This window comes from Podarcis raffonei, chromosome Z (genome assembly GCF_027172205.1).
Source record: "Podarcis raffonei isolate rPodRaf1 chromosome Z, rPodRaf1.pri, whole genome shotgun sequence".
Classification (NCBI taxonomy): Eukaryota; Metazoa; Chordata; class Lepidosauria; order Squamata; family Lacertidae; genus Podarcis; species Podarcis raffonei.
In genome coordinates, this window is record NC_070621.1 from 15,951,262 (window position 1) to 15,971,888 (window position 20,627).

At 45.1% G+C, this 20,627-nt stretch overlaps 1 protein-coding gene and 1 long non-coding RNA gene across 2 annotated transcripts in view; one reads left to right on the forward strand and one right to left on the reverse strand.

Annotated features, from left to right (window-relative positions):
* The window catches only part of FIBCD1 (fibrinogen C domain containing 1), a 76,873-nt gene extending 62,029 nt beyond the window's left edge, over positions 1-14,844 (forward strand). The window contains exons 5-7 of the mRNA XM_053374080.1: positions 9,125-9,221; positions 12,397-12,576; positions 13,534-14,844. Of these exons, the coding sequence (XP_053230055.1) occupies positions 9,125-9,221; positions 12,397-12,576; positions 13,534-13,793 (537 nt within the window). The 3' untranslated portion in view covers positions 13,794-14,844. The remainder of the gene's footprint in view (positions 1-9,124; positions 9,222-12,396; positions 12,577-13,533) is intronic.
* On the reverse strand, positions 4,055-16,766 carry LOC128406580 (uncharacterized). Its single transcript, XR_008328529.1, has 3 exons — positions 15,584-16,766; positions 13,677-13,773; positions 4,055-4,533 (listed from the first exon to the last, which is right to left on the reverse strand). It is a non-coding gene; the product is annotated as an uncharacterized LOC128406580 (long non-coding RNA).
* Positions 16,767-20,627: the final 3,861 nt, after the last annotated feature.

Below are 20,627 nucleotides of genomic sequence, written 5' to 3' on the forward strand. Positions count from 1 at the left end.
CATGGCCGTTTATGTTTCCTGTTTTGGTTTTGACTTGTATTTTTACCCCAACTCTTGTTTCAATGATACTCTAAAAGGTCTAGTTACTGGTCAAAAAACTTACACAATTCACCTGCAGCTTGAAAGCCAAGTGAAAAGAGAAGGGGAGATGTGTAACAACAAAAAAATATGTACAGAACATTCACGATTCTTTGAGGCTCTGAAATAGCTACTCGCCTGCAGCGAGTGAGAATTGCCCCCAGGCAGCAAAGCAGGGAAGAGAGTTAGTTCTATTTACCTCGTATGTTAAGCCCATCAGTACATTGAACTTGACAAACATTGGCATATGGACTGACTGGCTAAGATTTACTGGTGCAAAAGAGAGAGAAAATGAGAATTCCTGGATGCCAAGATCCAAGTTTGAGGCCCATACTCTTTGTTGAGAGAACCCCAGCAGAGTTTTAAAGTCTCAAAATATGTAGTAAAGGATGTGGTAAAGGATTGTTAAACTTTTAAAATATGCCCTTCCAAGTGAGGTGTTCACTGAGAGTTCCAGCACCTCTTTTTCTAGGATAATAGCACTGGATACAACCCAATTAATTTAGTAAGAAAAAGCAAGAACAAGCTTTTTCAAATGTTCCACAAAAAAGTTGCTGCATACCTGTTGCATAGAATCTAACAATGAGAAAACCATCTTCTTTCACCTGAATCTGGAATGTCCCCAACATGTGCATACTCAACTGCTTTGGTAGAATTGACACTGCTGAGGGTGCCACATAATACCCATTCCACATCCGTTGCAACTCAGTGAATTAGTGTGGCAGCACCTGCACTTTGGAACTTCCTGCCTATTGAGATCAAGCAGGTGCCTTCACTGTACTCACCAGCTAAAAACATCCCTGTTTAGACAAGCCTAGCCAGATGCTTAGAATGTTGAGGTGATTTTCATCTGTTTTAGTATTTTAACTTTTGTATGGGTGTGATGTTTTTATTGATTTTTCTGTTTTATCTTTTATAGAGCAGACTGAGGCTTTTTTATATTAAAAAAAAACCATAAACCCAAACAAGCAGTGTATAAATGTTATGAAATAAACAAATAAGTAACTTCTGGGGTGAGGATGTACAGTACCCAGATCAGCTTTCCGCAAAATTAAAAACAGAAGAACTTGGCTGCTGGATCAGAACAAAGGCCCATATGTCATCCCAAACAGGTGTCCCAATTGTAAACCCGCAAGCAGGACCTGAGCACAAGAGCAATCTCCCCTGCTTAGGTTTCCAGCAACTTTTATTCAGAAGCATTACCACCTCCAGCCACAGAGGCGAAGCTACAGTCATCATGGCTATTTTGATAGCCATATCTAATCCTCTTTTAAAGTCATCCAAGTTGGTGGCCATCGCTGCCTGCTATGGGAGCAAGTTCCATAGTGTACCAATGTGCTGTGTGGAAAAATTCTTTTCTTTTATCCTTCCTGAATCAGCTGTCCATAAATTCTAGTGCTGTGAGAGAGCCTGAAAAATGCTTTTCTCTCTCTCTCTACTTGCTGGGAGGATGCTGGGAGCTGAAGTGGTCCAGCAACATCTGGGGACTGAAGGCTGAAGGACACTGCTCTGTTTTGAAGGACTGTGAAGGGCTGTAAAGTTAACAGACCCAAAGAGGGGATATCAGGAGGGGCCTTTGTGGTTGTCCATCAATGGTGAGCACCTGGAAGGCAGAGAGGCCACCTGGTCACAGCCTTCTCCATTAGGGTGAAATGCAGTCTATTTCAATTATAGCAATTACGGTATGTCTAAATCTGGACCTATGCATATAAAAGAGCAGATGCACAGTATATGAATATATGTGCACCTCTTTTGCAGTGACGCATAAGTGACAGTCCTTTATTCCAGTGAAGTTAATGCAGTATCAAAGCAATACACTCTCGAGTGGTCCCTGGTTATTAAAACTGTTGCTGTCACCCTCTGGATGATTTGTGGGCAGTGCGGGGGGGGGGGCATTGAGGCCAATTGCTTGAATGCTCAAATGGACTGCAAGTACCTTCAGAAAGGTCACAACTGATCACTTCCGGGGCGGAGGGGAGAGGAAACCAACACATGTAAATTTTGGGGTTGAATCAGGAGAGAAGTAAGCCCTGTAGTCAGGATTCCTGTAGTCTGCCTACAATAAGTACAGTACTATTGCCAACCGCCTTGTGGCTTCAACCAGGTGCAACGCTAAACAAAAACAAGTTGCAGTGATCTTGGGTGCTTGCATCCTCCCACCACCTGGCCCAGCTTGCAAGAATTTCAAAAGCTTTGTGTCCATTTTGTACCACTGACTGGTTGCTGTGATGCCTGAACATGGATAATCTGTGGTTAATCTTAATGATGGTTTGTATGAACAAGATGACTTCAAACTGTGGTTTACAAGGTTGGTTTTTTTGACAAACCATAGTTAAGACTAACCACTGTTATGGTCAGTTTGGGATGTCATGCTAAAGTGTGTTCAATTTAAAACAGAAAATTCCGATCTCCTCTTCGTGGCCATGCCAGGGGTGGACAGATGTGAACCTGTGTGTAAAGCCATCTTTTATGAAGAAAATGATATTGGAATCTGATACCCTAGTAGTATTCAGCCACCATTCCCCAGATTTACCCAGCACAGCCTGTCTCTGAACTGCCTAAGGAGCCATTGGTTTTTCAATCATAGCTTGGCAGCCTTACCAAACAATATCAATTTCTTTTCTGACCCTGGAATAGAACACTTGAGTATTGAGTTCTTGACCCTTGTCTTTGAAGCTATGAATGCTTTCCCTTTGTGATCCAGCAATAAAACTAAGTCCTCAGGGATACAGACCCAACCGCAACACCTTAGCTATTAGTAAAACGTCACAGCCCCTTTTCCTCCTGATGGCTGTGTTAATCTGCTTGGGACTCCCTGGCTGTGACCAGACATATTTGGATCCTGTTAGACCTTCTTATATGACGTACTGATGGCAAGATTAAAAGGGATGGCAAATTCCCCTGATTTCAGATTCAGGTTTCTAGCCCACATGGCTACAGAGAAATCAGGTCTGGGGGAGGAAAAATAACACGTCATATTGAGGGGCAAAGGAACTGTGGCTGTGGCTTTGTGCGCCACTTCGGGGTCCATGCATGGCTGTCTCTGCACCTCCACAAAGGGGGATAATCAGCAAGGAGGCATTTATCACCAAAGCTGTTCGGCCACTAATCTCTCAAGGCATTTGTGTAATCAGGCCTTTACATGGACGGTTGCGGAGAAGAGAATGAGAGCGAGGGAGAGCTCTCTGCTAATGCAACTCAAGCCCCTCCAAACCCTCCTCCATCAGTGCCGTGGACAACTGGCCTACTTTGCAGCCTGAGGTCAAAGCAGCTTAATGAAGGAGCTTGCATTATCTCCTGCTCCCATAACCTTCCCACCTTCCCCATGCCCCACTGATGTGGGAGCCAAGAAAAGCTCTCCATTAGCAATCAGCTTTGGGCCCCTTTCCAGCAAAAGTGTCCTTCAGCCGTCAAACTGTTCAGGCCCAAAGCCCCTTTCAAAGGGGCTTAGCGAAGGCAGCTTCTCAAGCGCTCAATGCAGGGATAAAAATTAAGGGTTCTAATTCTAGAAGGTAAGTACTGCTTGGATCAGAGGCGAGCCTGATGAGTGAGCATCATGTCACAGCCTCCAAACTAAGGCTTGCAAAGTTGGTCGGAGCTGTGGCAGGGCATCTAATGGAGGGCTAGGCAATTCTTCCCAGCCTCAAGGGCTATGTTTCCTTCTAAACAGCCTTCTGGGGGGCACAGAAAAGGACTGTGTAGGCCAACAAGCAAAAGTTGCTGGAACGAGTGTCAATTTACTTCCTGCAGTGCTCCTGATGCTCTCTGCACACTGTGCGACTGAACCCGTCATGCCCCCCTAAATCTGTCTCTTCTGGGGCTCTCTACATGCAAATGGTGCACTCTACCACTGAGCTATCTCCTTCCCCTAGCCACAATGAACAAGATTCTAGTCCTCATTGTTCTGAAGAATCACACAGCGCATAGTTCAACTATGGAGCTTGTTCCCACAAGAGGCACTGATGATCATCAACTTAGATGCTTTTAAAAGAGGGTTAGACAAAATCATGGAGGGGAGGGCTGCTGATAGCTGTTAGCTATGATGGATATGTTTTGCCTCCATAGTTGGAGACAGCAAAGCTTTCTGAATACCAGTTGCTGGAAACTTAAGGAGGGGAGCGTGCTGCTCTTGTGCTCAGATCCTGCCTGCCAGTTTCCCATAGGCATCTGGTTGGCCACTGTGAGGACAGAATGCTGGACTAGATGGACCATTGGCCTGATCCTGCAAGGGTCTTCTTATGTTCTTAAGTATTGATTGAATTAAGTAGGAACATCTGAAGCTGTCTGATACTGAGTCAGACCATTCATCCATCAAGCTCAGTATAGTCCACACTGACTGGCAACAGCTTTCCAGGATTTCAGGAAAGGGACATTCCTAGCCGCATCTGAGGATGCAGAGGATAGACCCAGAGACCTTTTTGTACGAAGCATGTGCTCCCCCACTGAAGTACAGCCCTTGCAAAAGAAAAGAAAAATCCTGTTGTTGTTTTTTCCCACCTTAAAAAAATAAATAGATCCATCCATGTTTTCCTGTCTGCTCAGGTTAGCACACAGCCCCAGACTAAGACTGTGGGGAGCCCAGTTCCTGGCTGCCCCTTAACAATGTTCCATTGTGATGCAACAGAAACACATCAGGATTTTGAAGCATATGCTGGCCGCGGTGGTGCTCAACCTCCAGATACTGCAATAATGTAATCATGGGCAGTTTATGCAGCATGAAATTGCCCGAATCTGTTCAGGAAGAATCATCCATAGCAAAAGGGTTTGGTGGGGGGGGGATGTTTGTGCAGCTCATGGGAAGAAAACAGGAGAGGGAGGACATCAGTCAGAGATAATTCTTCCCCTCCCCCTCCACACACACTCCCACAGAACACTACAACTCCCTGTCACCCAATGCAATTGACTGTAAATATTTCACACACTTGCAAAATGAACTACAGAAATGGTGGCGATCCCTGGCTTAGCTGGGTTTTTTGTTTTGTTTTGTTTTGTTTTTAAATAGAAGCTTGGACAAATGTACAGAGAGTAAGCTGGTCAGAAGCTGTTTGCTTCTTGGTTTGGAAACTGAGTCCAGCACAGAACGCAGTGATGGATGGAATGAGAATGAGTGAACCTCCCAACTTGATGCCAGTTGGATTCCCCCAGTGCTGGTTTTAAGTTAGAAAGCCTCATACTGTTTGGGATCCCTATACCCAAAATACTGCCTTTCCACGTATTTATTTATTTGTTCCATAAAATTTATAACTGCTTGATTGTAAACAAAATAAAATGGTGGGGGGAGGGGAATCTCAAAGCAGGTTACAGAAAGGATACAACAAAAAAGGAAAAGTAACAACCATAATACTTTCGAAGGGTGAGAATAACAATAGACTAAAAACGGATTAAAACCCACATCAACTTTCTAAGCATCTGGACATCTTTGTCTAAACAAAAATGTTTTTAGCCGGTGCTAAAAAGAATACAATGAAGCCAGCTGCCTGATACGAATAGGCAGGGAGTTGCTGCCACACTACTTAAAAATGCAGGGTGGGTATTATGTGGCACCTGTAAGAGCTCCAGTTCTGCCAAATGAAATGGTCAAGTGGGCATAAATGAGGTACGACCATCTGCAGTTAAATTGGTCCCAAGTTGTTAAGGGCTTTATATAATAATAACACACTGAACTTGGCCTGGTAGCAAAACAGCAGCCAGTACAGATCTCTGAGCTCAGGTGTGATATGCTGACAATGTCTCAGTCCTGTCAGCAACCAGGCTGCAGCATTCTGCACTAACTCCATCTTTTGGATCAATGCAAGGGAAGCCCCACATAGAACACATGGCAGTAATCCAGTCTTGAAGTAACACATATGAAGAAGGAGAGCTGCTGCCAGTCAGTGTAGACAATTCTGAGCTAGATGGACCATTGACCTGACTCTTGGTATAAGCAGCTTTCAATGTGCCTGTGAAACTAGTTTAGTTTATGGAGGTAAAGTTCACGTCTGCCTGCTTTTACATCTGGCACCTGGAAGGTTGCCCATAATATGCGGCCCTCCAGCAGAAAAGGGTTCCCTGCCACTGTTAGAAATAATACCCCAGTTCCAACCCTCCAACCATTATTAGCCTGAGGGTAATGGTGGCATATTGGCATCACCAGTGGAAATAGGGTTACCATCACCAGAATGCTGCTTTAAAGTAAATGGATGGAAAAGATAAGGTGCGAGATTGGCTGCACTATTTTCAAATAAGAGAAGCCTATAACTTGGATAAAAAAATAGGCTTCCAGGTGGAAAAATCTAAATTGGAAACTGAGTTGTTAGAATCCAAAACTAAAACACTCTCAAGAATGTATAACTTGCTGCTAAAATGGAATACGCAGGATGAAACAGTTAAATCTGCTATGATTAAATGGGCACAAGATGTTGGTCATAACATCATGTTTGCTGACTGGGAATGGTTGTGGACCACAGGTATGAAATTTACGGCATGTAATGCCCTAAGAGAGAATATTATGAAAATGATATACAGGTGGTACATGACACCAGTCAAGCTTGCAAAAATCTACCACTTGCCTGACAATAAATGTTGGAAGTGTAAAGAAAGTGAAGGAACATTCTTTCACCTTTGGTGGACATGCCCAAAGATTAAGGCTTTCTGGGAGATGATATATAATGAAATGAAAAAAATACTTAAATATACATTCCTTAAGAAGCCAGAGGCCTTTCTCTTGGGCATGGTGGGCCAATTGGTGCCAAAGAAAGACAGAAATTTCTTTATGTACGCAACAACAGCAGCAAGAATTCTCATCGCAAAGTATTGGAAGACACAAGAGCTACCCACCCTGGAAGAGTGGCAGATGAAGCTGATAGAGTATATGGAACTGGCGGAAATGACTGGCAGAATCCGAGACCTGGGAGAAGAGTTGGTGGAAGAAGACTGGAAGAAATTCAAAGACTATCTTCAGAAATACTATAAAATTAATGAATGCTAAAACTGTGCTTGGATTGGCAATAAGTGGTAATTAGTGATAAAAGTTAATAAGATTATGCAAAAAAAAGGTATTGATATGCTTGAAAATATGGATATAGTATATGTTATGGTACAAAGTTTAAACATTTGAAAAAGGGTAAGAATTTGCTGAATTAAATATCTGAATGGGAATACAAAAGGGGGGAGGTGCGAGGAGGTCAAGAACATAAGCATATGAAATTGAGGTTATTGGAAAAATGGATTGGTTTTATCTCTTCTTTGTTTAAATTTAATTTTTCTTAATTAGTTGTGCTTTCTTTCTGTATTTTTTGTGTTTTTTTTCTTTTTTTTGTAATCTAGGGTTTTTTATTCTGTGAATTTCTATTTTTCTTTTCTGTAAAACTTCAATAAAAATCTTTAAAAATAATAATAAATAAAGTAAATGGATGGGCCATTGTACTTGTATGGGCAACTTTGAAAGGCCTTTTAGGTCACAGCTGAAAATCCAGTGATTTGAGAACTCAGCTGTTCTGAAAGTAAACTTTCCTTTTGGTGCCCTTCCAGTCAAAATGTGCCCCTGCTTCATTAAATCAGGGGATGGACGCTTAATTAATGGTGAGGAGCAGACACAGGAGGTATTTTCTTGATTCTCCAGCCATAGATCAAAGTTTAATTAAGCAAGAAAAGTACCAAAAGGAGGACATTTCACTTGGCTAATTTGAGAACCACAGCAGAAGGGGGTAAGGCAAACCAGTAAATGCACAGTTCGTTATTGCTTGATTTTTAATCAAAACTCTTTTGTTGCCCAGAAATGAAAGCCAGCTTGAAATGTTTGTGTTCACCACTATATAGGGTTTGACTGTAAGACACTGTGGTTCAAATGCAACACAGCAGGGCTTCCCTATCATTTGGCACACCACTCACAAATACCAGACCATGGGCACCTGAAGGGAGGTCATGTGCCCAACAGCAAGTTTAGCAAGTTATAAAACACTGAATCATGAGATAACACATGGCTAAGGGGAGATCTGCTGGCAATCCAAAAGGCAGAATACAATTCAGTAGTTCTTCACGCAGAGGATAGTTAAAAAATGGAACTCACTCCCATAGGATGCAGTGGTGGCCACCAACTTGGATGGCTTTAAAAGAGGATTAGAAAAATGCATGGAGGAGAGGGCTGTGCTACTAGCTGCAATGGCTATGCTTAATCTCCATGGGTTGCAGGCATGCTTCTGAAGACTAGATGCAGGAGACTCCAGGAGGGGAGAGGGTTCTTGTGCTCAAATCCTGCTTGCTCGTTTCCTACAGGCATCTGAGTGGCCATTGTGAGAAGAGGAGACTGGACTAGAAGGGCCACTGGACTAATCCAGGAGGGGTCATCTTATATTTTTATGTCTGCTTTGCACACTCTTATGTCATCTTATATTCTTATGTCTGCTTTGCACATTACTTAAAAAAAACAACTACCCTACAACAGTGTTGGGAAACCTCAGTCCCAGGGACCAAGTGCATCCCTGGAGACCTCTCGATCCAACCCTTGGGACTCCTCTCGGGTTTTACCTCCTCCTCAGCCATTCCTTCTTTCCATAGGCCACACTCCATACTACCTAGGCTTTGTATCCTTCTTGGGTGCTTTTGCCTGGCTGGAATGTGCCCTTGAACTCTGCTCATGCCCCTTGCCTCCCTCCCAGCCTGGCTTGCAGCCCCCAGGAGGTTGCCCAGGAAAGAATGCGGCCCTCGGGCTGGAAGAAAGTTCCCTGGGTGATAGCCTAGAATGGGAAAATTAATAGCCGCCATATCTGTAACATAACATTTCTGGTTTCAGTGTCAACCTCCCTATTAATCCTGACAGGAAGCCTCTTCAGAGTCCCTTTCGCTGAACCACTCCAACATAATTAGCCAATTTAACGGGGTTTTTAGTTTGCATCTCGGCTCTTTCATCTGATAAAGCAGCACCATCGCTCTTCAAACTGGACCGTGAATGGGGGAGGCAGAGACAAAGCTGACGGAGGCTTGCCACCGCCTCCTCCCCCAGTGAACACATACACACACTCTCTCTCTCTTGTTCTTACTAATCCTGCACTGATTTCTCCCACTACAGGTCTTCCAGCGGCGTGAGGATGGCTCCGTGAATTTCTTCCGTGGGTGGGAAGCTTACAGGGATGGATTTGGGAAACTGACTGGAGAACACTGGCTCGGTATGTGCATCTTGGCCTTTATTATCACAGCTTTGGGGAAGAGGCAGAGAAGTGGCGTTATTTATTTTTATCCCCCCTTTGGCACCAAGTTGCTCAATGTGGTGCACATGATTCTCCTCCTCCTTTTCATCCTATCCTCACAACAACCCTGTGAGGTAGGTTACAGGCTGAGAGGCAGTGACTGGCTCACCCAAGATGGTGGTCCTCATTGCCTCCTGTGGGAGTGAGTTCCATAGTTTAACTATGTGCTGCATGGAGAAGGACTTTATCTGTCCCAAACCTTCCATCATTCAGCTTCACTTGATACCCGTGAGTTCTAGTGTTATGAGAAAGGAAGAAATGTCCACTCTCTCCAGGTCATGCATAATTTTACAAACTTCTATCATGTTGCCTCCTACTGCGTTTTTCTCAAAATGTCCCAAATGCTCTAAGTACCTGTTCACTTCGGAATTTCCCTGTTATGCCAGCCTTGACCCATTCCTAGATAAGCTGTGCACCAGCAAGCAGAAACCTCTGAATCAAAACTGTTGGGGTTTGCAAGGAAAGCTGCTGCTGGCTGTTGTGTCATGTTGTGGAGATGATTTCTACCTAAGGAGCCTGCAGCCTGCATGTATAACTTAAACTACTGGTAATTAAAGAGAACACCAGGTGTGGTGGAGGAGAGGTTTGAAAAAGGGAGAGAAGGAGTCATCACTCACGGCGAATGACAACTTTCCCCAAATCACCTCTTAATTGAGAAATGATCAGCAGGACTCCTTCTCCCCTCTCACTACCCACCTCTAGAGAGGAGCTTTTGCAAGTCCTAATTGATAGGCAATGAAATCCCATCTCTCAGCCTCTGAAGGCCCACACTAAAAGCTGCATGAAACAAAGGCTGAGCAGTTTTGGACTGGGAAGTGAGACAAAATTGTGGATAAGGCACATGACACAACAGCCAACAGCAGCTTTCCTTGTTGTGTTGGCTGGGCTCTTAATATCCCATGGCTTGGTGCATGACATGGAGGAATTGGGTAGTTTTTCTCCCTCTCTCATAACACTGGAACTTCTGGACATGCAATGAAGCGGAGTGTTGGAAGATTCAGGACAGATCAAAGAAAGGACTTCTTCACTTCCTTCCACTGGATGCAGTGATGACCACCAGCTTGTATGGATTTGAAAGAGGAGTGGACATGGCGGAGATGACGAGCAGAATCCGAGACCAGGGAAGAGAAGCGGCGGAAGAAGAATGGAAAAAGTTTAAGGAGTATTTAAAGAAACATTATAAAATTGGTGACAGTTAGAATGATGTTGGATTAAAATAAATGGTTACTATCAGTAAGGGTTATGATAAAGAGAATAAGGGTGAATATTATAAATTTATAATAAAATAAGGCAAGATTTCGCTGAATAACTGTAAGAATTTGGAATACAGAAACGGGAAGTAAGGGGAGGTCGAGGAAGTAAGGTTTACAAATTGGGTTATGAAATGGTACTTGTTTTTATGTTTTATTATTGTCTGATGTTTGTTTATGTATGTTTTGTTTTTGTTATATTAAAAATTGTTCAATAAAAATATTATTAAAAAAAAAAAATGAAAGAGGAGTGGACAAATTCATGGAGGAGAAGGCTATCAATAGCTACTCGTCATAATGGCTATGTTCTGCCTCCACAGTCAGAGACAGTAATACCAGTTTCTGAATACCACTTGCTTTGGGACCACAGGAGGGGAATGTGCTGCTCTTATGCTCGAATCCTGCTTGTGGGTTTCCCAATGGGGCACCTGGTTGTTTACTGTGAGAACAGGATGCTGGACTAGATGGGCCATTGGCCAGATCCAGCAGGGCTTTTCTTATGTTTGTACATCCTTAGAAGCATGGAATTGTAGAGTTTGACGGAACCCCAAGCATCACCTAGTGCTAAAGCATCCATGACATGTGGACATCCAATCTCTGCTTAAAAACCTCCAATGAAGGAGAGTCCACCACTTTTTGAGGAAGTCGGTTCAACAGTCAAACAGCTCTTACCACCAGAAAGTTCTTTCTGACATTGTGTCAGAATCTCTGTACTTGTAACTTAAGGGTAACTACTCAGTGCAGAATCTTGAATCTCCAGTATCTGCACACCACACATTTTAAAAGGTAAAGGACCCCTGACAGTTAAGTCCAGTCGTGGCCGACTCTGGGGTTGCGGCGCTCATCTCGCTTTACTGGCTGAGGGAGCCGGCGTTTGTCTGCAGGCAGTTTTTTCAGGTCATGTGGCCAGCATGACTAAGCTGCTTCTGGCAAACCAGAGCAGTGCAAGGAAACGCCGTTTACTTTCCCGCCAGAGCGGTACCTATTTATCTACTTGAACTTTGACATGATTTCGAACTGCTAGGTTGGCAGGAGCAGGGATCGAACAACAGGAGCTCACCCCGTCATGGGGATTCGAACTGCCGACCTTCTGGTCGGCAAGCCCTAGGCTCAGTGGTTTAGACCACACAGCGCCACCTGCGTCCAATCACATATTTAGGCAGGTCTGATTTTTAATATTTTTGGTAGCCTTAAGCAAGCTGCTTTCTGAAAAGGCTGCACCTTCCAAGAAGAACGTAGCAAATTATGTATTTCATAAAATGTATATACAGTAGTACCTCTGGATACACACACCTCTGGTTGCGTATCCTTCAGAATGTGAATGCGGCAAACCCGAAAGTATTTTTCCGGCTTTCACCGCACGCGCATATGCAGAAGCAGTCCCTCCAGTTGCGGAAACCTCAGGATCCAACCGGAGCTCTGGAAAGGATCCCGTCCACAACCGGAGGTACCACTGTACTGCTTGATTGCAAAAAACCCCAAAAACCAAAGATATCAAACTCTCAGAACGGTATACAAAGAAATAAAACAATGAAATTACCAGTAAAAAAGTACAAAACAGCTATTTGAAAGTCTTCAAAATACAATTAAAATCAAGAAGTTTAAACTGAGATTAAAACATGTCAGCATTCTACATGTCTGGATAGGCTTGCTTAAACAAAAAAATGTTTATAGCCGGTGCTGAAAAGAGTGCAGCAAAGGCACCTGTCTCATGCCAGTAGGCAGGGAGTTCCAAAGTTTGTATTTTCTCGTTTATAAAATGCAGTGTCTGACAAACAGTAATGTATGTATTTAAGGACACATCCATGTCCCACATATAAACTGATTAGAAACTCATTTAATAGGGCTGAAGAGGATCCATGCCTTGACCACGCAAGCCAGCTATGAGCTGCGCATTGACCTAGAGGACTTTGATAATGGCACAGCTTATGCACATTATGGAACATTTTCGGTGGGTTTGTTCTCTGTCGACCCAGAGGAAGATGGCTATCCAGTTACTGTTGCTGACTATTCTGGGACAGCAGGTAAGTTTGCCTGGTGCCTAGGGCAGAGGGGATATATGTGAGAGGGGAAACACATATGCATGTGCAGTGGATATTTGTGCACTGAGGATGTGTGTTTGTGAATAGCTGTGGAAGTTTGGGGTATATACCTCTTCGTGGATCACAAGGAAAGAAGGAAGGTAGGAAGGAAGGCCATTTGCTCTGTGCTCAAAATACCATGCATTATATCCAGAACAGCACCGGTGCTAATAGCATTGGAGCAATCGGGCCTGTCAGAACGGCAAATTTCCACTTCAAAACAGCTGCTCAGAATTGAAACTTCAGGTCAGAAATTGACATTTCACCCTGACAGAAAGAACATTTAGGTTGGAACGTCCAATTTGCAAGGAAGAATTTAGCTCTCAGCTGTCAGGGACTAACTCAGAAAGCAAATATTTATCGTTTTTTTGACGTAAAACAAAACAAAATTTTATTACAACTGAATTGCAAACCCCTTTCTAAAATGTAGAGCTACAGTTCTGTTCATTTGTTTAGCCTCACCAAAAACTGCACCTTTAGTTTTTCAGCCTTCCATTACTTTGTTGCATAATGTTGACATTAATACCCCTAGCGCAGATCTGGTGCCACCTGCTAGCCAAAATGGCTATGCTTTTGTCTCCATGGTTGGAGGCAGTAATGCTTCTGAATACCAGTTGCTGGAAACCTCAGGAAGGGAGAGTGTGCTTGTGCCAGAATCCTGCCTGTGAGTTTCCTACAAGCATCTGGTTGGCCACAGTGAGGACAGGATGCTGGACTAGATGGGCCATTGGCCTCCTTCAGCAAACTCTTCTTATGTTCTTATGGACCTGCTCAGAGCTTTTGGAGCAAATTTCAATAGGCTGTCTGTGGAGTTGGGGGGGGGGCAGATGTCCCTGTCCACCAAGTGGCCCCTTCCAAAGACCTCACCACACCCTGACAAATGACTCCTTCCCCCTGCAGGCGACTCGTTCCTGAAGCACAATGGCATGAAGTTCACCACCAAAGACTTGGACAACGACCACTCAGAGAACAACTGTGCCTCCTTCTACCACGGGGCCTGGTGGTACCGCAATTGCCACACCTCCAACCTGAACGGGCAGTACCTGAAGGGTCACCACAGCTCCTACGCCGATGGCATCGAGTGGTCCTCCTGGACAGGCTGGCAGTACTCCCTCAAGTTCACCGAGATGAAGATCCGGCCTGCCAGAGATGAGAATTAGCTAAGTCCCCTTCCCACATCACCCTACTTGTTCTCTATCCCCACCCCACCCACACCCACACCCCCAGTCCCCCGTAGCTCAGTGTTGTTTTTTGTCTGAGTCTGGGGCAGCAGGACCTGAAAGAGCCCCCTTCCCACCAACCAATGTTTTAATACTTCAAGAGTTCCCCTTGATGTGCACAGCTGGTTCCTGGAAGCAAAGGCACCAGCTCTACCTCTTCCAAAGCAAGGGTTGTCTTAAGTCCACAAGTCTCCCATATAAACACAAGCAAGAAGGATTTCCCAGCTGCACAATGGAAGCCATCTTACTCACCCCCCACCCAGACGACAACGACGACTACTTATTATTCTTATTCTTATTATGAAAAAAAAGAGATGCTTCGATAGCCAAAGAACCTGGCCCCTAGAATGTGTGAATCTCTTAGTGGTCCAAGCATATCCAGCATCCCACCCCATAGTAGAGATGTAATCATGTTATTTATAACAACAGCCTGATCTTTAGGCAAGGTGAGCTCACATACAAGGCCAGGCTGAAGGAGATGAAATAGACCCACGGCAAGGAAGGAAAGCTTTGTGTCAGTGCTGAGAATGACTGACAGTCCTTCAAAGCAAAGCCAAAGGAAAATATTGCTGTGCTGTCAGGAAATCACACATCATGGATTGCACTGAAAATGACTCCTGGATCATAGAATCGTAGAGTTGGAGGGACTCAAAGAGTAATCTACTCTAGTCCACTGCGAAGCAGGAATCACAACTCAAGAATCCGTGACATATCCAACCTCTGTTCATTTGGTGTGAGCTTGCCTCGCTGTCACAACCAGGGGCATCAAGAGAACTTTGAAGGACACAGGAGCAGGAACTGCTGAAACAGTTTGCTTTTCGCCTTCTTGTCTGGAACAGATATCATTCCAGCAATTATTTTCAGTATTTGCCTTTGTTGTTGCTTCCAGTCTGCCGATGATCTGTAACCAATTATGCTACACACACACACACCCCGATCTGCACTGCATTTCCTTTGCATTAAATAAATGCGGTGGGATAATGTAATGACAGCATATGTCACCTGCGTAATTTATTGTGTAAGTTACATTATTTCATCACAGCAGATGAGATGAGTAGTTTTGGTGGAAGACAAAAAGGAGCGGAATGGAAACGGTGTTACATGTGACAGCTACAGGGCAGAACCAAAAGGGATGTCTTCTCACATCTCTAGTCACAACACTTTCTTTGTGTTGCTGCATGAAGACTGGAGGGTGCCCCACTGTTCTTATGGACAAAAGGACAAACTAAGCACCAGGGTGAAGGATGGAGTCAGCACCTCAAGAGTAATGATTTGCACCAGGACATGCAAACCAAGAATGGCCAGCCTTCGGGCATAGCTGGACTCCTCTATCTTCTCTCAGCCTAACTAATTCAAAGCCACAGGAATCAGCCACATTTGTTTGCGAATCCTTTTGAAGCTGGGAGAGACAGAGGTAACAAGGCACCCACAGGCCCTGAGCCAAAAGAATCTGAGCAGGAAAACACACTGGAGGTTGTGAGAAAGAGCCACAAGCAAGGAGGGGGCTGTATTTTCAATGGGGCAGAGCTCAGTGGTAAAGCAGAAGATGCAGAAGATCCTAGGTTCAGTCCCCAGCATCTCTCTCCAGGTAGGGCAGGGAGAGACCCACTGTCTGAAACCCTGGAAAACTGTAAACAATACTGAACTAGATGAACTAATGGTCTTGTCTCAGCATAATAAGGCAGCTTCCTGTGTTCATCAAGAGCATCCGCAGCTCAGTGCCAGAGTACCTGCTATGCATGCAGAAGGTCCAGTGCTTTTTTTTTTTCAGTCGGAGTGTGTCGAAGCACAGTTCTGGCACTTCTCAGGTGGGTGCCATTGTGGGCTGGCAATCCTCCCACCTGCTTCTTGCCTTTTATGTACTTCTGAGAAGCCCAAAGCAAACATGTCAAGTCAAAATGGAAGCTGGTCAGCATGTGTGAGTCTACAATTTTTTCAGAACTATGACTCCACCTAGCTCCTAGCAGTGATTGGTCAAGCTATGGGGTGGGGCAAATTCATATTCCATTTTCTTCAATCAGTCTCCCGTGTAGCAACGGCAGGCTTTAAGCTTTCCTGCCAGGCCTCTACTGTTGCACATGTGTGTGTTTCTGCAAGGGCCTTTCTGAGATGCCCTAGCCACCTGCCTGAATCTAAGAGAATAAGGGAAGCAGGGGTGCATTTATCTGACCTGCACCAGAACCAGGGGTGAACTCCAAACTGGTTAGGGAGACAACTTGCAGTAGCTTTTAGCACCTCCGTGGGTTTGTTGTCAAACCGGCAATTGTTCAGGGTTGCCCTGAGTTGCCCAACGACTTACTGTAACAACTTTGTGGTGAGTTCCAGCACCTATTTCTCTTGCGGGTGGGGAAGCACTGAGAAGGCCAGAGGTTCAATATCTGGCATCCCCAGACAGGGCTGGGTTGATTCCCTATTTGAAACCCCAGAGAACCTCTGCTAGTTAGTTTTGACTGTACTAAGTTAGATGGACCAACCGTCGGACTTTGTATAAGGTAGCATCCTGTGTTCCTATAGAGGAATTTGCCCTTGTGTCTCAGTTCTGCAGAAAGCAAAAAGGGCAGACACCTCTGAAGAATCACATTGCCTTCAGATGAGGGAGCAAGCTGTGATGTAATAAAGGCAGAATTAATGCATGCCCCCAAATCCAGCAAATCCTGAGCACCCAGTGCTTCCCCGCACGCACACACATAGGCAAATGAGGCTCATATTTCACATGGTGACTATCAAATTCTCTGTGGCCCATATATCTAGGGAAAAAAGTTTTAAATGGGGAAAGCTCAGCCTAGTCATAGAGCATCTTCTTGAGATGCAGAAGTTCCCAGCTTCAGCCCCTGCCATTTCCAGGTAGATCTGGGAGACTTGCTAGCTGAAACCCCTGGAGAACCACATTCAATCAGGGTAGATAATACCAACCTAGGTGGGCCAATGGTCTAACACAATATAGGGCAGCTTCCTATTCTCCTATTTAACCATGAGGTTAAAAAAAACCGTGAGGTTTTTTCAGAACCATGAGGACCAGGATCTTGACAAACGTAGGGCTCTAGCTCAGTAGTAGAGCATCTGAGTGTCATGCAGAAGGTCCCAGGTTCAGTCCTTAATGGCATCTTCAGTAGGGCTTGAAGAGAACTCTTGCCTGAAACCCCTGGAGAGCTGCTGCCAGCCAGTGTAGACAATACTGAGCTAGGTGGACCAATGACTTCATACAAGGCAGCTTCCTCTGTTCCCCAAAGCCTCCCCAAAGACCATTCAACTGATCAAACTGGCTCTTGATAATCAATAACTGCACTGCCACCCGATTTCAGAATCTGGGATTCCCACTGGCACTAATACCTGCAAGTGCTTCACACATCATGCTTCTATAAATATTGGGGGGGGGACCACTGTCCACATGTCCAAACAGGCACATGGGCTGTCACTCAGTAGGAGAGGACCTGCTTTGCATACAGAAGGTCCCAGGTTTGACTACCAGCATCTCCCATTAAAAGTGAATCATGGACAGCAGAGACGAGAATGGCCTATTCCCCAAGTTCTTTGGAGAGACTGGCTGCCAGTCAGAATAGCCCATTCTTTCTTATATGGAGCAATGATCTAACTCAGCTTCACAATCACAACTTCCATGGTCCTGTAGGAAATGCATTATGTGTGAAGCAGCCCCAAGGATGGTTATCAGTCTACTTACCTTCTCCTTACCAGGAAAATATGGGCTCCACAGCTCCCACATTTGGTGAGGATTGAATTGAACTTTCAATACACTATCAGGATCAGGGGGGAAAACAACTCACCCTATTATTCTTTCTCACTGCCCCCTCTCCCTGTCATTCAGCACCTTCATTTCTGTTAACCTGTCTATTGTCAGTTCCCAAAACTGGAAGGAATCCAGAGTCAATTTGTGTTTGGGTTGCATTGGATTGAGTTTGGGTTGCATCCATATGTTTCTATGGCAGTCTCTTTGGACTGGTCTGACCAGTTCACCAGGTTTCCTCTTGTAGATCTTAACCTCACAGTCATGGGGTCACAAGTTTGAAAGGTACCCATGGAGATCATCTAAACTAACCCCCAACCTTATAACAGTAGTGGTGGTTGCCACATCCCCCTTGCTCCAGCAGTGTCTCTATTGCCCAGGGAGGACAGAAGGCCATGGGCTCATTTTTGCATCAGACAGAAGCTGTGCACCTTTCAAGATTCCCCCAAGCCTCTCATTTCTTCCAATCCCATTAAGGTCTTGCAGAAGCAATCAGAGAGGGCTTATTATCTGTGGGTCACTGATAACTTCAGAAATTGCTTCCCACCTGTCCTCAAGCCCTCCATACCTCAGCTGCTGTTGCATGGCAGAAATCATGTCTAGGTAGAAAAGCTTGGTTAATATGTATTTCTTTACTTTTCTTTGTCATCTCAGGCTTTCACAGCAAACAACAGAAAACAGGATTGCCAAAGGAGCTTTAAGCAAATGTAACAACCCCCACTGTTGTGCTTAGTTTGTAAACAGACTGCAATGGAGGGGGGGCTCATAAGAGAGATAGTTAGCAGAGCAAGCTGTTCTCCATCAAGCCCAGATGTTCGAAAATGGGGTGTCTGCCTTAGTTTGCTGTGGCCAATTCCACTCACTTCCAAGCACTTATGGGACAGATCTGGCAATGGTTTTGCAGCAAACTCTTTAGCAGTTTGATGCTGAAGGACTGGTAGAGAGAAGAGGCGAGACGGAGGAAGTGGGTGTGTTCTTGGCACTAACAGGGAGGCAAAGGGTGGTTTCAAAAGTGGGTTGGAGAAATTCATGGAAGAGAAGGCTATCAACAACTACTAGTCATGCTCCACCTCCACAGATGGAGGCAATAATGCTTCTGAATGCCAGTTGCCAGAAACCTCAGGAGGAGAAAGAGCTCTTGTGCTCAAATTCTGCTTGCAGGTTTCCCATTGGGGCATCTAGTTGGCCACTGTGGGAACAGAATGTTGGATTAGATGCACCGTTTTTGGCTTCATCCAGCAGGCAAGCTCTTCTTGTTGCTGAGAATCACAAGTAGGGAGAATTGTTCAGCTTCTGCTTTTGGGTCTCCCATTGGGGCATCTGCAAGAACAGGATGGACAAGATGGACCTCATTTGTCCTCATCCAGCAGGGTTCACCTCATGTTCTGCCCCCTCTGCTGGAGGCTGTATGCCTCTGAATAGGAGGCACAGGAGGGGAGAGTGCTCTTGTGCTCAGGCCTGGCTTATAGGCTTCCCATTGGGGCAGCTAGCTGGCCACTGAGAACAGGAGGCTGACTAAATGGGCCAGCAATTTCTTATGATGGAGCCTGGTTAGATACAGTGGTCCAGGAGATCTCCCATTGTCTCTGCCCTGTAGGAATGGGAGAAAGGATTTTGATATGAGTTGCTGAGAGATTCCTTCTCAAGAGAAATCTGGAGATTCTTGCGGAGGGGAAAACACTCAAGGAGTTGCAAAGGAAGTGTTTCCTTTCAATAACAGAATATTTCTCAGGTGAGGTAGGTAAGCAGTTCCACACAACTCTGAACCGCCACCTGGATTTGCCTACGGAAACTTTTTGAAAGGTATTGGAACAATCCATGCATGGGCAAAGTTCCCTAGGAATCCCTGGAGAAGACAATTGTTCTGCCAGCATTACCTGGCTGGTGTCTTGAGCTTGGCATGAGAGGAGCCAAGATTAAGAACCAACTTCCATGCCATGTAAAATGCCTAACTTAAAAGAAAGGGAGCTTTGGGGCAGATCCACACCAGACATTTAAAGCACACAGATAGAGTGTCCTGCTTTGTCTGATTGACAGAGCAAGGCCTGTCAAAACCTATTGGTGGGCAATTAGACTTCGGGGAGTAGAGGCGAGGACAGAGATCCAGATAAACTGTCCACATGTTAATTTGTACATAGAGATACAAACTGATAAATAATACAACTAATACAATTGGTGACATAATTCATCTTATCTCAGCAGGGTATGGGGAGCCTGTGTCCAGTTAACAGGCACCAAATCCTTAAGGCCTTCAAATTTACTGTGGTATACTTTTGCAGGGAGAGGTTATTAAGGCTGTTAATATCACAGCCAACTGGGGCTTGGAAAAATAGAAAGTGGAGACCATCATCTCTGTGCACTGGTGAATTGGAAGTTGTGTGAAAAAAGCATTGTTTGCCTGCTATACAGTCTCCGTTCACTCCTTCTGGCAGTCTTTAAAAAATCTGCAAATGCTGTTTGAGCATAGAATCGTAGAATTGTTGGGATGTACCCCAAGCACCGGGGGACGCGGGTGGCGCTGTGGGTAAAAGCCTCAGTGCCTAGGGCTTGCCGATCGAAAGGTCGGCGGTTCGAATCCCCACAGCGGGGTGCACTCCCGTTGTTCGGTCCCAGCGCCTGCCAACCTAGCAGTTCGAAAGCACTCCCGGGTGCAAGTAGATAAATAGGGACCGCTTACTAGCGGGAAGGTAAACGGCATTTCCGTGTGCGGCTCTGGCTCGCCAGAGCAGCGATGTCACGCTGGCCACGTGACCCGGAAGTGTCTCCGGACAGCGCTGGCCCCCGGCCTCTTGAGTGAGATGGGCGCACAACCCTAGAGTCTGTCAAGACTGGCCCGTACGGGCAGGGGTACCTTTACCTTTACCTTTACCCCAAGCACCATCTAGCTCAACCTCTTGCAATGAAGGAAGCACAGCTAAAGAATCCCTGGCAGGTGGCCCTCCAAGCTCCATTAGAAAACCTCTGACGAAGGAGACCCCACCACCTTCCAAGGGAGTCTGTTCCAATGTTCAACAGCTGTTACTGTCAGAAGG